Source organism: Misgurnus anguillicaudatus, chromosome 15, assembly GCF_027580225.2.
Source record: "Misgurnus anguillicaudatus chromosome 15, ASM2758022v2, whole genome shotgun sequence".
Lineage (NCBI taxonomy): Eukaryota > Metazoa > Chordata > Actinopteri > Cypriniformes > Cobitidae > Misgurnus > Misgurnus anguillicaudatus.
This window is the reverse complement of record NC_073351.2, coordinates 21532230-21553088: the sequence shown is the minus strand read 5'-3', so window position 1 is coordinate 21553088 and position 20859 is coordinate 21532230. Positions and strand designations below refer to the sequence as shown.

Below are 20859 nucleotides of genomic sequence, written 5' to 3'. Positions count from 1 at the left end.
GTTGTTGTTGTGGCTTCACAAATGCTTTGCTGCATACCTCGGTTGTAACGAGTGGTTATTTCACTTAAAGTTGCTCTTCTTTCAGCTTGAATCAGTCGGCCCATTCTCCTCTGACCTCTATCATCATCAAGCCATTTTTGCCCACAGGACTCCCGCATACTGGATGTTTTTCCCTTTTCACACCATTCTTTGTAAACCCTAGAAATGGTTGTGTGTGAAAATCACAGTAACTGAGCAGAGGGTGAAATACTCAGACCGGCCCGTTTGGCACCAACAACCATGCCACACTCAAAATTGCTTAAATTTTCCCATTCTTACATTCAGTTTGGAGTTCAGGAGATTGTCTTGACCAGGACCACACCCCTAAATGCATTGACACAACTGCCATGTGATTGGTTGATTAGATGATTGCATTAATGAGAAATTGAACAGGTGTTCCTAATAATCCTTTAGGTGAGTGTATCTTTGTAAATCAGATCTATTTTAACTGAATGCGCTCACTGTCTCTTTTGGTAAGGGAGTGAGGAGCAGTAGCTCATTTGCATTTAAAGGTACATACACAATAACAGCTCATTTTTGCTCCCACCCAAACAGTGGCATTTTGAGCATGATATAATAAATGGTATGTGGAGTATTTTGAGCCAAAACTCAGCTCACCAGAGACTTTTGTTATATCTTTCAAAAACGGTGCCCTTTAAGTAAACAATCAATAAAATGCATGTCCAGACAACAGTGAGTGCACTCGGTTAGCAATTTCAGCATTTGGGTACTATACCGTTATTATTGAAATGCTATTTTAGTGTTGACTTGGTACCAAAATACCATTTCTTCTGATTCCCTTACTTTGTTCTAGACTCGAGCAGCCTCTCATCCTCTAACAAACATGTATTAGACAGTCACAGAGATGGATGAGGGGTTTGTGGAAGCCACTTAATGAAAGAAGAGGAAATTGATCTTAAAATGGACTTATTGCTCAAGGAGCATCGATTTCCTTCTTCAGTAACCACGAAGGATATTATAAGGATGACTGATACGGAATAATGTTTGCGGAGGTTGATGTAAGACAGGAGGCTTTTGGTTGGTTCATAGTGCTAAGTGGGTGTGGCCATCCTGATGACAGATGTACATGTTGGTAGAGCTGATTGGCCAAGGTGTGGTCTCTGCTCTCAGCTTTGAGGACCTCCTGCGATTAAGCCACAACTGGAGCTTTCAGCAGGAGAGCAGAATAACAGCTTAATATTTCATCAAATCAATAATTCAACAGCTGCCATGGGAGCAGAGAGAGAGAGAGAGAGAGAGAGAGAGAGAGAGAGAGAGAGAGATTGAAATGGAGAGTGAGAAAGTGGGAGGGTGAGAGAGAGGAAGAGAGAACACAGAATCTGCAATCACATTCCCCAAGAAAGGCCCGGTAACTATAGTAACTGGAGATGACTGTCACATGATGCGGAGGAGTGGAGCGGGAGGAAGGGAGGGGTGACACATGAAGAAAGAGAAAGAGAGGGATGATAATCACAGGAAAGACACTAAAGGGCCGTGTCGAGATCAGATCGAGTCGAGTTTTGCACCTCCCTAATTCTAAAGGCTTTCCCATCACCCAGTCTGCTTATTTCTAAGTGTGACATAGTAAGCATTTATCTAAAGGGGGAGAAACAGAGACATATGTGAGGAATACTAACGGGAGATTTTGTTAAAGAAACAGTTCACTCCAAATGAAAAATGTATGCTTTGTTCCTCTATGGAAGTGTTTCCCAATCTTATTTCTTGGTCCCCAGAATGTTTTGGATGTCTCCTTATATAAAACACCTGGTTCAACTCATCACCTTGTTATGGAGACACTTTTGTACTTGTGTATGAAAGTAAATAAGGCCTGGGGTTATAAGCTCTAAAATAACAAAAAACACCATGAAAGTGGTTTGAATGAGCCATGCACTATACTAATAAAGGGATAGTTCACCCAAAAATGAAATTACCCCATGATTTAGTCACTCTCAAGCCATCTTTGAAGTATATGATTATCCTTTTTCAGACGAACACAATTCGAGTTATATTAGGAAATGTCCTGGCTGTTCCAAGGTTTATAATGGAAGTAAATGGTGCTTCTGATTTGAAGCCCAAAAAAGGCCATTCATCCTTCACAGAAGTAATCCACACGGCAAAAAATATAAAGATTTCAAACTTTTGACGCATTTGACGTGGGTCAGAGGCAAAATCCGCTTCTTGGGGGCAAGTGCAAGCGGTTGTCTGTTTGCAAGATGACTGATGTTGATTGTGCATTTATCAAAAGAGTTACCGGTTTGTATTTAGTCACCTTACTATAGGGGGAAAATAAACGCCGCGGGTCGATAAACGTCACGTGAATCAAAAGTTTAAAGGGGCCATGGCACAAGACTTTTTTAAGATGTCAAATAAATCTTTGGTGTCCCCAGAGTACATATGTGAAGTTTTAGCTTAAAATACCACACAGATAATTTATTATAACATGTTAAAATTGACACTTGTAGTTGTGTGCAAAAATGTGCCGCTTTGGGTGTGTCCTTTTAAATGCAAATGAGCTGATGAAATTCAAACACTGATCACAATGATGGTGGTTTGTTGCAATTGAAACTCAATTGTGTTGTGAATTATTTTTTTCGCTTCCCTTTTTCTCTGCACTAAATGCAGTGATGTGATTGGATAGTGCAGATTAAGGGGTGGTATTATTATAATAAGAGCTCCTTATGACATCATAAGGAGAGCCAAATTTCAATGACCTATTTTTGTATGTGCTTGTACAGAATAGTTTACCAAAACTAAGTTACTGGGTTAATCTTTTTCACATTATCTAGGTTGATAGGAGCACTGGGGACCCAATTATAGCACTTAAACATGGAAAAAGTCGGATTTTCATGCCATGGCCCCTTTAATGTGTATTACAACTAACCAGGTTGCCTAAAGTCCTCACTGACACTCTTCCAAGCAAGGTCCTTTTTATTCCTGTCTCAAATAAGAACTTGTGTCGTATAGCTCCGGGTGACTGCTTACGGACAATATCAAGCGTTAGTTGAGTGAGTGACTCCCGGCGGGGCTGCCACCACAGCAGCAAGCAGGCTCCTGATTGGTTAACGCAGCGCGAAATTCCGCCAAAGTTAAAATTTTTCAACTCGGCCGTCAGCCGCAAATTCGTGTGAATCGCAAATGCACAAAAAGCACCATTTGCACGTACCGCGCACAACGTTCAATTCGCGCCTTTCACGCGAGTTCCACGCCTCCTGACGCACGTCTACGCGTCTTCACATTGACTTAACATTGAAATCACTCGCGCTTCTACCGCGGTTGGTGTAAACGCAGCATTATAGTTATCCAGTGAGGTGTTAACTGCTGCTAGTTATCTTGTATTTCTGTAAACATATTGTTGCTATTCATTTACAGTGACTGGTCTATTGTCTGTATATTTTATCTATTTAATGTACTGCACAGTATGTGTTTTGGCAGACACTTCATTAAAAACACTTACTTTACATTCAGAGTATATTTATTGCATTAGTTACACAAGCATATCTACAGTATAACTAAAAATGTAATTTCTCTGTGTTTATTATTATTTTGTTTTGGCCTTGCTCTGCACAAACACTGCACACCATTATATTTAGTTTAATGAAATTGAGTCACTGTTTATCAGTTGAGTCATTATGATGTATGCAGTGCATAATAAAATGTGTGTTATCTTAGTTTTGTTTGTGGTAGGACCAAGCCTTTTCTCTGGAATTGTGGGATGTATTGTATCCTCCACACTTAATTAGCATAGATATTTTACAGCACATACTGTATGTGAAAGCCTATGTGGTTTATGGTGTAATGGATGAAGCATGGAAATGAGGAGTGTATGTTCGATTATACTAAGATGTTTTTTTGAATGTTGATCTGCATTAGGGTGCTTGCTAGTAACAGTCTGCCTCGTGTCCATCAAATCGTCTCATCTTGGTGAGTCACTTTTGATGTCTCATCGTTCTGGCGTTGCATAAAGTTGTGACAGATATGCTTCTCCATTCAGTCTCTAGGGATTGAGGACGGTAGTATTAGTCAGTACAGGCCTTAGCATCACTTGATCCATGTGATGCGCATACCTTTTGTGTGATTGTGGTGGATCTGTATGACCCAAAAACTGCATTATTGTGTTGGTTTGCGTGTTGCGTTTTTATAAAAACAGCGATCATCTCACTGGCTAAGACGATAAAGGCAGGAGATAAATGATCATCACTGCAGCCGGAGGTGTGCATATCATAGGTTTACATCATCTTGTTTCTTGCCATGGGTTTTCTTTCTCTGCAGTAGAGATAATAGCTTATCCGCTTGGGATAAAATTAATCTGTATCTCTATCCGCGTTCCAAATTATTATGCACATGCCATTTTTGTTTATCTTCCCAATACAGTCAGCAAGTTTACAACCCCTCAATACTTATATGACAGTGTGGATGTTATTCTATTTAAATGAAATAAAGATACTGTAATACATAATAAGATACATAATAATTTGGAACGCGGTGTATAGCCTTTTTTTTTTGGTTAGTATATTTCCCTTCATTGTCTTTCTGATTACTCAACTTCCTTTTAATAGTCCAAATACACTTACTGGAATGCTTGATTCTGATTGGTTAATTGCAGCATTCTGCAGTGAAAATAAATCAATAGTTAAATCAATATTTCAAATACTATTTGTTTATTTGGTATGTAGCAGTGTAATCAGAAGGTAATGTGCAGCCAGCTGTTCACAAATTATATGATCCTTATCTAAAGGCCCAAGAAGGTATTTGTGCAAAATGTGCTTTGGATATCCATGTCTAAGTGGATGTGCACTTCAGCCGTAGGGTTCCTTCATAAATTAGCCTGATAGACCTCATCATTCCTCAACACACGCTAAACGCTCCTTATCCAGTTGATGACGGCCTGGGGATCCCATCTGGTCATAGCACAGCATGCGGTAATGATCCAGGGTCACTCCAGCTAATGTAAGACTGTGATGTGCTGCTTTCTTACTTCATGCAGTGCACCCAGGGATCCTCTAGGGCGGCGCTATACTATGTATCTACATTCTGCCATGTATGCATGAAAACACCAGCTATTGCTGTGTAGACTGTGTGCTGGAGGGCATCAGTTAAGTTAAATGTGCCATACAAAAGTAAAATTACCTGATAGGTATCTCTGAATTCGATGTCCCGACTCCTGACAAATTAGTTGTTTCTGTGACAGCTATAGGCTATTTAAACATTCACAGCAGATTTCATAAGATTAAAGGATTAGTTCATTTTCTTTAAAAAAATCCAGATAATTTACTCCCCACCATGTCATTCAAAATGTTGATGTCTTTCTTTGTTCAGACGAGTAGAAATTATGTTTTTTGAGGAAAACATTCCAGGATTTTTCTCATTTTAATGGACTTTAATGGACCCCAACACTTAACAGTTTTAATGCAGTTTAAAAATGCTGAGTTTCAAAGGACTCTAAACGATCCCAGCCGAGGCCTAAGGGTCTTATCTAGCGAAACGATTGTTATTTTTGACAAGAAAAATAAAAATATACACTTTTACACCACAACTTCTCGTCATCACGTCAAGAGGTCACGGATGATGTATGCGAAACTACGCCCCAGTGTTTACAAGTGTGGAGAAAAAGGACCGTTCCGACATTATTGTATGTGGAATGATACTAATTAATGTCTTTGTGTCAGTTTATTGTTTAAAATGGTATGCAAATGTGTGTTTCATATATGTAACACGTCACCTTTCCACGGCATTACGCAATTCCATGAGGTCGCGTTGGCGCGTCACAGGACCGGAGATAGACGAGAAGTTGTGGTGTAAAAGTGCATATTTTTTATTTTTCTTGTTAAAAATGATAATCGTTTCGCTAGATAAGGCCTTTATGCCTCGATTGGGATCATTTAGAGTCATTTGCAACTCCTGCATTAAAACTGTTACGTGTTGGGGTCCATTAAAGTCCATTAAAATGAGAAAAATCCTGGAATGTTTTCCTCAAAAACATAATTTATTTTCGACTGAACAAAGAAAGACATCAACATTTTGGATGACATGGTGGTGAATAAATTATCTGGATTTTTTTAAGAAAATGGACTAATCCTTTAAGTTTAGCAGCATATTTTACTTAATAAGCAGATGTTTGTGGTACCACAATAAGACATTGCTACCAACAGTTAAAGCATCACTTCAACCTCTGTTGTTCACCTATAAGTAAGGGCATTAATGCAGTTGAAATGCAATATTCTGTACATATTTCAGCATTGCTAAAAATAAATTAAAGATATCAATCATCACGCCATCCTGCTTTCTAAATAAAGCACATCCTCAATGCATATTTGTGTGTGTGTGTTTGACTGAAGGGACTTCGCTTGCATGCAAATGTTCAACATTTGACTTTCTTTCACTTCACTCAACTCTATGACTTTCACACTTTTGTGCTATTAACATCAGTAATGGTTATTGAAGGAAGTGCAACAAACTGGGTTTTCCTCTTATGAGACTTCGCAGAAAGTCACTGAGATAAAAAAAATTGAAAATTGTTGTGTGGGCTTGAATAAGCACTCACAACATAACAAGGATTAGTGTTGTAACCAGAGGTGTTTTCTTAAAGGGGATAAATTATTGACGGTAAAATAATACATCAAAACAACTATTACAGTATGAAATGTGAGATGCAGATGGTATACATAGTATATACGATAATCAGATTTTTTTCCCCAATAACCAGCTGAAGTGTCCAGCAACCATACCAGCAGAATACACTTTAAAGGCAGTACACACGTTTCCATTACCCCTCAAATTGCGCAAATTAAAATAGTGAATTGAAAATGCACCCAATGGAAGCACGTCAATTTCTCAGTAACACTCATATATCGCAAATAAGTTTATACGCTAGGGTAAGCTGGGTTTTCAGGCAATTCATAAAAACAATAATCGCAAAACTTCTTTTGAACGATTTTTTTTTTGCATTTACAGGTCAGCTGATGTGCACAAAAGTCACATGATCATTCTTTAAAAAATTGTGCGCTATGTTTGGTTGGACTTCATGCGACGAGCAGATGACATCAAAATACAGCGAGAGTGATTCAAGAGTAAATTGCTTTCGAATATCTCTTGCGGTATTTTGATGCCATTCGCATGTCGGTAAAACTTAACCACACCTGTCGGCATGATTTTTGCAATGACTTATTGCGAGAAAATTAAATTATGTTTTAGTCGCATAACATCCAATAATGAAAAGTCTTAATTTCGCAATAGTTTTTGATAGAAATTTAGAAAATAACGTTAAAGTTTTGTGTGAATCTTTAATGGAAACCAGGCTTAGTGTGTATATAAAAGGGTTACGGCAAATGTGATTTTTAAAACATGACATTAGAGCGTGTTTGATCAAATTATTGTAAAAATATACCAAGAATCTCAAGATACGATATGTAGGGTTGCTGTGCAATATGTTCTGCTACATTGCAATACTGTAACGCAAGACAATATGTTGGGATATTTTAAGAATATAATAGAATGTAATTTAAGGAAAGCTGTCATTGAGAACACACCACCATATGCAGACCAAAGCAAAAAAATTGTGGCGTGCCCCTATGTTAGTACTTCCTTTCAATGTTTAAAGACGGGGTGCATGATCTCTGAAAGCCAATGTTGATATTTGAAATCACCTAAAGAAACACGCCCCTACCCCTATAGAATCTGGACCCTACATTTGATAGACCCGCCCCACATATAGGCAACCCAGACAACGATCGGTTAGTAGACACGCCCCTTACTGCTGATTGGCTACAAGTGTTTTGGTACTCGGCCAGACTCCCTTTTCCAAAGCGTTCTTCAGAAACCACACACCCCACCTTTAAGTTTACATTTCTTTTTACATTTTGATGTTATAATACATATTATATTCAGATGATCCAGAAATCACAGTTTCAATGGCGCAATATTGATTTGCACGCTTACAATGATTTTGCTCATTCCAGGTGCAGTGTCAGGGTGTAGGATACTGTCTGTCACACTGAGCTACTGACTGATCTGCGATTCAAATCTGCCCTGTGTTGAGGTCTCTCCTCGCACTGTTTCCTCTAATAAATGAATGCTGATGAAGATTAGTCCATTCTCTTCAGCCTGTGCATGGGACGTAATGAATAGCTATTATGTGCCTCTATGAGCCTGATCTAAATTCAATAGGCAATCACTGAGAAATCGCATGTTCTTTTAGCGCTCCCCCCCCCAACAAAATAAATAAATAAATAAATAACAAGGAAGTGTAAGAGTGAGAGGCGTGACCAATGTCGTGACATTACAGATGGACCCACCTGCCTGGAAGTGCATGGAGAGACAGGAAGCAGGTGCAAGACTGCCAAATCTGTCAGCATCTGTCTGCTTTCATGCTTGTAGTAGCAGCTTATTTTCATTAAAGAAAAATGCATTGCAGAAATGTTCCTAACTCAAAGTATACCCTGGGACTCGATGGGTGTTGGGACATGGCATTAGGTACTTTAAAGGCCCCCATCTCTCTGGACCCCAGTTTGATGTCTCATAATGCCGCAAGGGTATTTGTTCAATTAATCCTGTAAGATGCCTGGATGGTGCGCTAACCATTACCATCACCTCCTAAAATGGTTAGATTTAATAATTGTTAAAGTTTTTGCTAGTAATATTATATTTAATTTGATGCAAACATTGTTCAGTCTGTTAGGTTAAAAGGCAGTATAGAGAGTGTGTGTGTTATGAGGACTCCAGAAGGTTTAAACATGCTGAGTTCAGAGGACTTGCTCTCAAAGGTCACACTCACCAGGGGAGGAGGAAAGGGAGGAACCCTCAGCCAATCATACGGCCTCCTGCTGCTGATGCTGCCCCCGCTGCATCACCATGGAGATGGCAGCAATATCTGTCTCTATTGACAAGTCATTCGGAAGATGCATCCAATCCTTTCACTTGAGTGAAATATATCCTGCTGCTTTTTTTAAAAGTTGCATTTGTATTAATCGCGGATTAATTAGCAACAAGCGTTTTTGTTTTTTCCTCTTATTCAAACCCAACCCCCCACGTCTCTCCTCTTGGTGTGTGAACGCTCTACTCTTTCTCACAGCAGATAATGGAGAGGGTGCAAGACCAGCCTTTTTGAACTGACCCCCATCTTCTCTTCCACTCTCCCACCATCCTCTTTTCACATCTATTTCTCACGCTCTCCTCTTTTGGCTTCACATATTGCACCTCTGTTTTGAATTCGCGGGGCAGCGGAACTCACCCCTTCTGTGTTGTAAATGTGTGTGATGCCTTTAAAAAGAGCGAAACGCTTTTTTCAGGAGTCATTATTGCTTTCAAGCTTTTAACCGTGCTTGTAGAAGGAAATGATGCCATAATGAGCGAGCAGGAGTTGGGGGTGGAGAGAATGAACAAGAAACAGGAAGTGAGATCATAATAGGATGTTCAAGTAAATTCTGACAAATTTTGTATAAATAATATATAATACGAGAAGGCAAGAAAAAAGAAAAATCGTTTGTGAAAAAGAAAATCAAATGATATGTGAAATGTAGCCTATATCTTTCTTCTATGTGTAGATAAGTATCTGCACCACATTTCATTGTGAAAATAAATTACAGTGCCATAGAGAATGGATAAAAAGATACCGAGAACACCATCATGCACACAGATTGTGTGGACATGGCTTTAGCTAAATTAGTAATTTGCAGTATGTTGGTGGATCACGTTCATCTTTTGGTATTTTTTCACTCTTTTTACGTGCAACAATACCTCATCCTGGATTATTTGAATACAATATGTATTATAGCATCAAAGTCAGAAGCAGCAGAACTAAAAAAAAAAAACAATAATTACAAATCAAAAACGTTTGTCTCCTGAGTGTCTCTTTAAAGTTCCTCTCTTTGAAATGGAAGAGTGCACTTAACACTTTATGCAAATGAGGAGCGACTAATGTCGAATAAATAATTGCAACAATATGTCACTTTTAGATATAGCACAAGACGGTATGATTCTGTTATTTCTTTTCTTCCACTGTGCTTTCTCCAAGTTGTACAGCCTAAAGTTGCAAAGATAATCGACAAAAGAGGTTTTTTTAAGTATAGCTTGTGGCTCTTTTTAAACATTCAGTGCAAGCAAGAAAGAGTTCCCTTTAGGGTAAAAACAATGTGAAATTGCAACTTTCTTTTAGTCATTCTTTTTTAAGTGCAGTCACTTCATCCCCATATTGCCAGTTATAACCATAGGATTTGCTTTATCAAAGCATATGAGACTATATGAGGAGTTCAAATGCAAAACAGTGTAAGTGTATCTGATATGTTTTCTTGTAATGAGCATTTTTATCAGACGATTTGGTTTCGTATCAGTAATTTCCCTTATTTCCACAAATATGACTTTAGTCATTTCATTGGTATTTTAAGAGATGCTCCACTTTTTTTGAAAATATGCTCATTTTCCAGCTCCCCTTGAGTTAAACATTTGATTTTTATCGTTTTGGAATCTGATCTCCGTGTCTAGCGCTACCACTTTTAGCATAGCTTAGCATAATCCATTGAATCTGATTAGACCATTAGCATCGCGCTAAAAATAACCAAATAGTTTCGATAATTTTCCTATTTAAAACTTGACTCGTATGTAGTTACATCGTGTACTAAGACCGATGGAAAATTAAAAGTTGTAATTTTCTAGGCAGATACGGCTAGGAACTATACCCTCATTCTGGCGTAATAATCAAGGACTTTGCTACTGTAACATGGCTGCAGCAGGTGCAATGATGTTACGCACTGCCCGAAAATAGTCCCCTTGATAACTTTTCAATAGTTACACAACTTTTAATTTTCCATTGGTCTTAATACACTATGTAACTACAGAAGAGTCAAGTTTAAAATATAAAAATATAAAAACTCTTTGATTATTTTTGAGTGTGATGCTAATGGTCTAATCAGATTCAATGCATTATGCTAAGCTATGCTAAAACTGGTAGCGCCAGATTCCAAAACGGTAAAAATCTTTTTGGCTCTGGGGAAGCTGGAAAATGAGCCTATTTTTAGAAGATGTGGAGTGCCCCTTTAACAAATTTGACTGTCTTTTGCTGCAAAGTTCATGCAAGTTTTTTTGCAAAAAAACCCACTTTTACTAAAGATGCAACTAGAAACATTACAAATGAGGAAATGTAAAATGAAACTGAACCACACATTAGGGGGCGCTGTGATCCATGTCACTGCCACAATTGGGTTGTATTCAGGTCCATCTACTACCTGAACTCACAAGGGATTCAATTTTGAATGTGGTCCACGTTGTTTCACGGGCTGTCGTTCATTCAATTCATCTTCAGTGCACTTAGAGGCCTTCACTTAAAAATCGATGTGCCGTTTAGCCAGCAAACCTGTATTTCTGAATACTTTGAGGCGTCTTGAAGCAAAGGTATTTGATGAACATATAATACGTGCTGAAAGCATCCAGTTATGGTGATGGAGTTGACGTTTAGCGGCCTTTGTATCTGAGTTGCATATATATTTATTTGTTTGTTTTTTTGTGCAAAAATGTCAACTACAATGAAGTCTTTGCTATAGAAACTTATTAGTCTAACAAGCATACCATGTACTGTAGGAGGTGGGATGTGTTGATCTGTAGTTTGGACATCATTCTACTCTCAGCAAGCATCTCCAGGGGTTCCAGATCCTCTTCAATGACAGGCTTGGAGAGTTTTATTTAGCCGTTTGACATTTCTCGCCTTAGTGCACATAAAACAGAAATCTGGCAACCACAGACTAATAAAATACACACTGATGGACTTTAGTATTATAACAGAAAGTAGAGACAAATTTGGCCCTATGTCAGTTGCCTCCATGGACCAGTTGAGTTTGTTATCACTGTAAATCCTCAGGTACTTGTAAGAGTCCACATCATAGTCATGTATACAGAGAGGAGTGAGTTAGCTCTAAGCGAATTGCCAATTCTGTTGTTTTATCACATTGTTTGGTACACATCAAAACTTTTTTGCAATGCAATGCAAATGTATATTGTTTAAAGATTTTACTGTAGAAATGTATTTTGGAAAACAAGAAAAATAAATACTTATGTTCAATTTAAGCATAGACTCGCTCAAATGCTTCTCCTTAACTCACTCTCTATTTCACTCATCTATCTCACTGCTGAATACTATATAAGAAACATTTCAGAAAAATGTTTTTTTTTTGTGGTGAAGTTATTTGGCCTAATGTGTTCATAAGTGTCCTCATTAAACTAATGGATGTATTCTTCCTTGCGTTTTGTTAACAGGCTGACGCCAAGATGGTTTGTGATGTTGTGAGTCGTATGGAGGATACTGAGCCCTACTCCCCAGAGCTGCTGTCCGCCATGATGCGCCTGTGGTCTGACTCAGGCATTCAGGAGTGCTTCAGCCGTGCCCGCGAGTACCAGCTCAACGACTCCGCCCAATAGTGAGTAGAGCCCTCTGCTGGGAAGCACCATTAGTGTTTCATGCTTCATTAAGTGGGGAGTCCATCTATGTATGTTCTCGTTTTATTATATAATTTACAATCACACCACAGTCTACATCATTTATCAGAAGAGCCAATGAGGTATAGATTTTATGGACTGCAAATTAAACTTGACAATGTAAGGTTGTGTCAGAAGTACAATGTTTATAATCTATTTCAGTTTCAGCAGGTTATTTTATTATATATAGTATTACATGGGCTCAGCATAATAACATAGTCCACCAGGAGACATAAATTCACAGATGCAATTACGTTCCCTGCTGAAGGAAGGTCTTGAGATGGTGTGTGTATATGTGTTGCACGTATATGTGTGTGTGTGACAGCATGAAAAGATTTTAGTCAGCATTACATTTGAATCTGACGTTGTGATTTACTGTAATAGTCTGGGAAGCCTGTAGTTTGAAGTAGGGTTTCAAATTACTCAAGTGTAGATTATGTTACTAATAAGAAAGAAAAAAAATAGGGTGCCAAAAACAGACTTCGCTGGAAAGGTCTGAGGTAGACATTTATCGGCTGTGCTATTTGCATAAACACCACAGGGTTTTGCATAAGTGGTGTGCCCTCTATCCAAATTCTCTTTAGGAAAGTCGTGCCACTAGGTGGCCATGTTTGCAACGCCTCTGGGCAGTTATGTCTGTCATGCACGACTAAAGTACTATGCACTTGAAAAGGAAAAGACAGATATCTCTAAATTCACATGTTTAAATCACATTTAAACAATATATTTCTAACCATTTGGCACAACAGATGCAATAAGAAAGACATGTTGTCTTTTTACCTCGTGGCGTTCAATTGCAAAAAATACTTTAAGATTTTGATTAGAAAACCTTTATTTTGGCACTTAAAGGTGCAGTGTGTAATTTTTAAAAGGATCTCTTTACAGGAATGCTAAATAATATACAAAACTATATTATAAAGGGTCTATAAAAACCTTTTAATAATGAACCATTATGTTTTTATTACCTTAGAATGAGACGTTTTTGTATATATACACCGAGGGTCCCCTTACGTGGAAGTCGCCATTTTGTGCTGCCATGTTTCTAAAGAAGCCCCTAACGGATAAACTTTTTTTACTTAATTGTCTCCGTCGATGACATGTTTTTCCGGTGGCGGCTACTGTAGCTTCTCTATGCATTTCAAAAGCAAGAGCAGTGGACTAAGCCATGGGTTGCAATTTGCAACCTCACCACTAAATGCCGCTAAAACTTACACACTGCACCTTTAACAGTGGCACAGAATAGTGATGCAAAGTCGGATTAATTTCCATGAACCGGCTCTTTTCGGACAATTCGGCGGACAGTTCGGCTCATTGAACTGGTTAAAAAAGCCGATTCACCGGTTCCTGATGTCATCAAGAAATGACATCACTACACATTTATTTTCTAACTACTTGTATCAACGAAACATCCAAAAAAAGTTGTTTGTGTCAACACATTAAAACATTCAAATAAAAGGTTGTTTTTGTGAAGGCAAAGCTGATTTATTGCCTTCATTCACAAGTTAGTAATGTTTGTGGTAACAGTTTCGTAAATGCCAGATACAACCAACCAGTTTTGACTAGCCTACAACTTGAATAAGATTCCTAAAAGACACAATTGCGGATGTGTTCTACATATCTTAAGTATAACGAATAAATAAACTTGTCTTTTATGCTCATTGGTCTTCCTTAAACAACTACAATATGATTTGCATACACAAATCATACTAAAACTAAAGATTTTTAATTAAACAAGCAAATCAAGCAACTAATAAAACAAGAAACTTTGCTCGTTCAAATCCTCTGTGATTCACATGCAGTGTCAGCAATTCATCCGTCAGAATCGTCGGCAATCCTCGCCTCGGCAATCATCAACAAACTTTGTTTGGTTCTTTTTGAGTCCGACGTGCTATTTCGGCTGTGCGTCCTGCGTCATCAACCTGGAACCTATGCCCAAAACTAAAGTTCGATTCAGTTCGATTTGTGAACCGTCTCGACCGGTTACTTCCTGAGAACAGGCTCAAAAGAACGATTCGTTCAAGAACCTAACATCACTAGCACAGAAAGCTTTCCTGTACACCTGTGTTTATGTTTCTTATTGCGTATTTGTGTTTATGTACACTTAACACATGGCCAGCTTGACAGGTACAGCCTGTATGTCCGAAACATTCTTTCACATCAATGACGAAAAGAAGTTCTCCACTAAAAAAGAGGCGCGATATAATTTCCTTTGGGTTGTTTTTCCACACCTGAGGTGCACCGCGTACAGTACATTTGCTTCCACATGTTTTGGGGCTGTGGGCCTGTCTTTTTCTTCCCCAAGCTCCTGTGAACTTCTGAATATATCATGAGGAATATACTTCAGGTGACTTCCAGATCCACAAGGCCCTCCATGGTGTAGCGGCCCTTTCCTTAAATCTGCACCAAAGTGGGATAATCATATCTGACCGCACACAAGTGCCATATTGTCCTGGAAAGCTTTTTTATTATATCTTTTCTTATACAGATCACCTTCCAGTATGTTATTTTGATATTGTTCTCTTTATGGTGTCACATCAGGTTCACCCACCCTCTTTTACTCCAACTGAATCATATTTTGACTATACAACAGCAATAGTATTTCCCCTCATGCACACTAATTTCATTGGTCTGGTAATTTGTTCCCATAATAGCATTAAAGAAACGTCTGTTCCACTTCTGAATATAGGAGACGCTTCTGAATTCTGATGCTTTTGAATGTAATCAGATATGGTAGTGCTGATTTGCTTTAATCTCTGTTTATATTACACCCTTGTTAAAGCACTTTTGACTTTGTATGTTTCAGTGCACCACATATTGCATTAAGACCTATATATGGCACATATATGGATAAAAAGATTCTATGAAAATAACCTTTAGTGGCTTTTTTGTTCAGATTTAACAGTGTTTCACTAAAAAAAAGTTGTTCTTTCCAAATTTTTGTGTTATGTGATACACTATAGCATTACTGAATTATCGTCACAATCGAAAGTACTTGTTACCTGGCAACTAGGTAATTTGTCATTGTCAAAAAAAAAAAATCCAAAAATGAAAGCTGGTAAAGTTTTTTTTCCCATTTAAAGCTTATCTAAAATACTTATTCGTTTGGTGCAGACTAAAGTTTGATTTCTAAAGTTTCTCTTTGCCCCAAAGATATTTTTCACATTATTTGGTCCTAAATCATAGTATGTTTGCTTCACCAAAGTCTAAGTGACATCCTATTACCAGTTTTAGCTTAGTAAAAGATTAAAAGCTTTTGGTGTCTTCTTTACATTTACAGGTTTGATTGACCCTTATGCAGAGCGACTTGATTTAAAACATCTGTTGACATGCAATACCAAAATATTGTTAGCCTTAAGAATGGGATTATACTATTACAGGCAGATTTTGTTTAGTGCATAGTTATTTAATAAAACAGTTCTGGATTTGTTGGTGTACAGTTTTATTTTTTAGGAGTTTGAGAGTTTTTAGGATATATATATATACGCTGGGTAGTTTGCTTAAAAAGTAGTATACATTATGGTTCAGATTTTCTTATATTTTCTCTAAATGAAGAGTCAAAAGTCATTTTCCCCAAAAAGATTTATCAAAAAGATCAAACATTATCAAAACAATTTTAGTTTTTGAAAGAGAACATCAATTCTGTATTAAACTCATTTATATTACATAAAAAAATAAAGGTGCATAAAAGATTCTTAACAGCAGTGTCATAGAAAAAACATAAAGAAACATTTCTTTCTTATCTTTTTATAATCTGAAAAACCTGTTTTCACCACAAAGGACCCTTTGTGAAACAGAAAAGTTCTTCAGATGGTTCTTCATGGAACCATTCATTCAAAAATGGTTCTTCTATGGAATCAAGTGTATGATAAAATAATATCCCAGTATATTGAAATATCAAAATTCCCCACACTGTGGTATAAAGGCACCCTTCCTGTTTAAAAAAAAACAAGACATTAAATATCACACTTCTTATAGAGGTCACATCCTCCTTTTTTATTACCGAGAGTGTTTTCCAAAAATAACGATGGTGCTAAATGATGCTAAATAGCACTAAAAGTGGTTCACTGGCCCATGGGGAACCATTTTTAGTGCTAAACAGCACCTATGTAGAACCTGTGTAGCATCTGTGTATAACCATATTGTGCTATGTTGAACCATAAGTGGTGCCATAGTCATGCTTTATCACACCGCCACCCGCTAGAGTGTCAAAGTGTCCGGAAGTCATTTATTTTCAATGAGAGCCGGCAACTTTATGGTAATGAGCTATGATGCGGTTCGGCGGCAACAAATCAGAAGGTGAAAATGTTCGGCGGCAACCAATCGGAAGGCGGAATAGGATTCCAGATAATGCATGTGAGCGTCAGAGCGTCCACTACTCTTTTTCTATAAGCGTTGTTGGCAGGGCAGCCAAAGCGTTTTTTGAGGCACTCTCCGGTGGCGTTGTGAACGTACAGTTATGGTTCTACAGAGGTGCAATATACAGTAGGTGCTCTGTAGCGCTAAAAATGGTTCCACTATGATTACAAGCTTTTAGTACTATTTAGCACCATTTTGTTTTAGAATCTAATAGCACTTTATTATGACGTCAAGGTACGTTTAAGCACCTTATTACGACGTCAAGCTATTGTAAGCGATTAGTGCCCTTTAGCGGTCAGCAGCTTATGCACTCTGTGGTCACTTTTTATTGTTTTTTGCCTCTACGTCTTATTAGACGCATTTATAAATGTAGAATCAGTTTCATACACATTTATAGTTTTAAATATATATTTTGGAGCATCTAACCCCACCCTAACCCTAAACCCAACCTGTTCTCAACCATATAAAACAAGGCACACAAGTAAAAAGTACAGTAACGTGTATTTATTGAAAACAACAGTATAAATATTATTTATTTCGCTGTAAACCTGGCGAACTGAAGCCATACGATCATATTTTATGAAGAAATACATTAATGTAATGCACACACTCAGATCTCATTTAAAGGTGCAGTGTGTAAATTTTAGCGGCATCTAGTGGTGAGATGCTGGTGAATTGCAACCAATGGCTCAGTCCACTGCTTACCCCTCGTTTTTTAATCACATAGACAAGCTACGTTAGCCACCACTGGACAAACATGTCATCGGAGACAACTTAGTAAAAAAACATTCATTAAGGGCTTATGTAGAAACATGGCTGCACAAAATGGCGACTTCCATGTAAGCTGACCCTCAGTGTATGTAGACAAAAACGTCTCATTTGAAGGTAATAAACACATAACGGTTCATTATGAAAGGTCATTATATACCCCTGATAATATAGTTTTGTATATTATTTTGCATTTCTGTCAAGAGATCCTTAAAAAAATTACACACTGCACTTTTAAACATAAACTCAAGCACTAGAGCATGATGCAATCGATGACGCCAACCAATAGCGCTTCACATTCTTAGCTAACGTAATGATGCAATGCTATTTCACAATCAAAGATGACGTATTATCGCTTCTTCTGGCGGCAGTTTTTGAACAAGTGTACACCGGATCTGATATTTACAGCAGATTGTGATCACTTTAGCATCTTTTCTTCATAAAATCGATCGTTTGACTTTGGTAAACTTGGAAATACTTTTTAAATAAATTTTTTGTTGTTTTGTATGCTGTGCTTTATATCATAAAATATAAACAAATAGGTAAATGTCTGAATAGCGTAATATAAATACAATTAATCCTGGCGATTTAAATTGAAAATCATTTCCCAATGCATGTCATCATAGCTAAAACGATACCCCAATATACAGTAATATAATTTCATACCCTAATATATAAAGTTTCACCTGCTGCCGGTAGAGACGCTAATGTAGTAAACGCATCTGTTGATCTTATTTGGGAAATGGACAAGCGACCAAAACAATCGGATTGGTTATAGGATAGGTTGGTATCACAATGCCTACATTTTAGTAGATCTTTCTAGCATCCCTGCAGAGCTCAAGTGTTTCAGACCATTTTGTTAGTATATTAAATATCTTGCTGGTTCATCCTGCACATATCTCTCTCTCTCTTTCTCTCTCTCTTTGTGAGGGGGAGCAGATAACAGGCAGGCTGCTGAGAGGTGTTGCCAGGCAGAGCACTCAAACAACATCAGGAAACAGAGCAAGGGTGGAGAGAGACCAGAGAGTAAGGAGAGATGCTGAATGAGAGCGAGCGAGCAAAAGAGAGAGAGAGAGAGAGAGAGAGAGAGAGAGAGAGAGCAGGGGGAAGGGCAGAGCTGGCAAGCAGCCTGAGTGGTAGAGAGATACGAGTTTCTCATACTAAAAGCGGAGTAAAGAAAACCCTAGAGCACAACAAACGGCCCTCTCGCCCCACCCGCACATCCATTAGGCCTAAAACGACAGAGTGAAGTCCACATAGAGTGTCGTCACTTTTATAAAAGATTTACAGTAATGCATACAGCTCCTTTACAGAACAGAATGAGGGCACTGAGTGCACAAGAGCTACACACATCAGCATTGCAGCAAATATCAATCTGTGCTACACTAGTGTTGCTGTGACAGAATATAAGTACACTCTAAAAATGCTGGGTTCTTTTCAACCCAGCGTTGGGTCAAAAAGGGACGAACCAAACCGGTTAGGTTGTAATTTAACTTATGCCGAGTTGTTATAACCCAAAATACTGTGTTGTTTTAACCCATTGTTGGGTAAAATATAAACATTTTCTTGGTTAATTTAAAACACACACTGTTTCTGCATTTCTGATGTTAATCTGGAGTACCTATAGAGCAGTATTACATCCTTTATATCTCCTTATATCTTAGTCTTTAGTTTAATCAGATTTATAAAAGAAAGATTAGCTTTACCGATTATTTCCGATGACGTACGAAAAAATGAAGAAGGAGGAGTTACTACCGTGGGAGGAGCGAGTACGAGTCATACAACACTGTTTAACTTATGATTCACTACATGTTTGTGTCATTTATATAATATGCACACACCTATTTCCAACATACGACAGAAGTCTTACTTACCGCATGCAACTCATGACCCGGTTGGGACTTTTCAATGAAATCCAGTGCATCTAACACACACGTAAAACTAAGCTGCTACCCCTGTGTCACGTGATGTGATGTTTGTACGTTTTAGCGTCTCCCGCTGATGACGGGTGGGTGGGGTTTTTCTCGGGAAGTGCCCATAAAAAGAAGTGATACGTATAGAAACCCCTGAAATGTCAGCTGGACCCGTAATCGAAAAAAACTTTCCGCAACTTGTACGAACCCTGGCGCAAGTGCATTCGGCACAGAAATACTCTGTAACACGTCCAACTGCTTTTTTGACACTTTGCCCACGTTTAGCATGAGGAAACAACTCTATAGTTGTGTTAATAAGTCAGAATGCATGAAATACCATTGAACCACCCCTTTAACTGAACTGCTGGGCTCAACACTTTTTGACCCAACGCTAGGTTGAAAATAACCCAGTAGTGTAGTAACACTACTAACACTACACTAGTGGTGTGACGGGTTTCACCTATTTTTAAAAAGTCACTTTCTCCTAATGTTACATTGGGTAGTCAAAAGATTTGAGTGAATCAGTTTATTCTCTAGTTCAGTTTAAAACAAATTATTTGCAGATTAATGAAACGTTTCTGTGTTATTTAAATAGGAAAATTCTCTCATCATTTTCTCACTCTTATGCTGTTACGGACCTGCATAAATTTCTTTGTTTTGATAAACACGAAGGAAGATATTTTGAGAAATGTTTGTAACCAAACCTACCAGAAGCCCCATTGACTGAAATATAATACTATGAAAGTCATGGGGCCTCTTATCTATTTAATTACAAACATTCCTCAAAAAATCTTTGTGTTAAGGGGACATTCCACTTTTTTTGAAAATATGTTAATTTTCCAGCTCCCCTAGAGTTAAACATTTGATTTTTACGTTTTGGAATCCATTCAGCTGATCTCCGGGTCTGGCGCTACCACTTTTAGCTTAGCTTAGCTTAGCACAATCTGATTAGACCATTAGCATTGCGTTAAAAAATAACCAAAGGGTTTCTATATTTTTTTCTATTTAAAACTATACTCTCATTCTGGCGTAATAATCAAGGACTTTGCTGCTGTAACATGGCTGCAGCAGGCGTAGTGATATTACGCAGCGCCCGAAAATAGTCCACTTGGTTACTTTCAATAGCAGGGGTCTATTTTCGGGAACTGCGTAATATCATTGCGCCTCCTGAAGCCATAGAGACAGAGCGCAGTTATGCTCATTTGAAAACCACACCCACAGGGGGAAAACAATCCAGCCGTCTCCGTTGACTTTTTATTACGTGAATCTGCCTCCATGTCATTTCTGGATAATAACAAAAAACGGAGTAATGCCAAATAGCTGC

At 38.1% G+C, this 20859-nt stretch overlaps 1 protein-coding gene across 2 annotated transcripts in view; it reads left to right on the top strand.

Moving 5' to 3' along the window:
• Window positions 1-20859, top strand: part of gnao1a (guanine nucleotide binding protein (G protein), alpha activating activity polypeptide O, a) — a 98351-nt gene that overhangs the window by 57136 nt on the left and 20356 nt on the right. For both annotated transcript variants that reach the window (XM_055174988.2, XM_055174989.2), the window contains exon 4: window positions 12280-12440. In XM_055174988.2, coding sequence (XP_055030963.1) covers window positions 12280-12440 — 161 coding nt within the window. The remainder of the gene's footprint in view (window positions 1-12279; window positions 12441-20859) is intronic.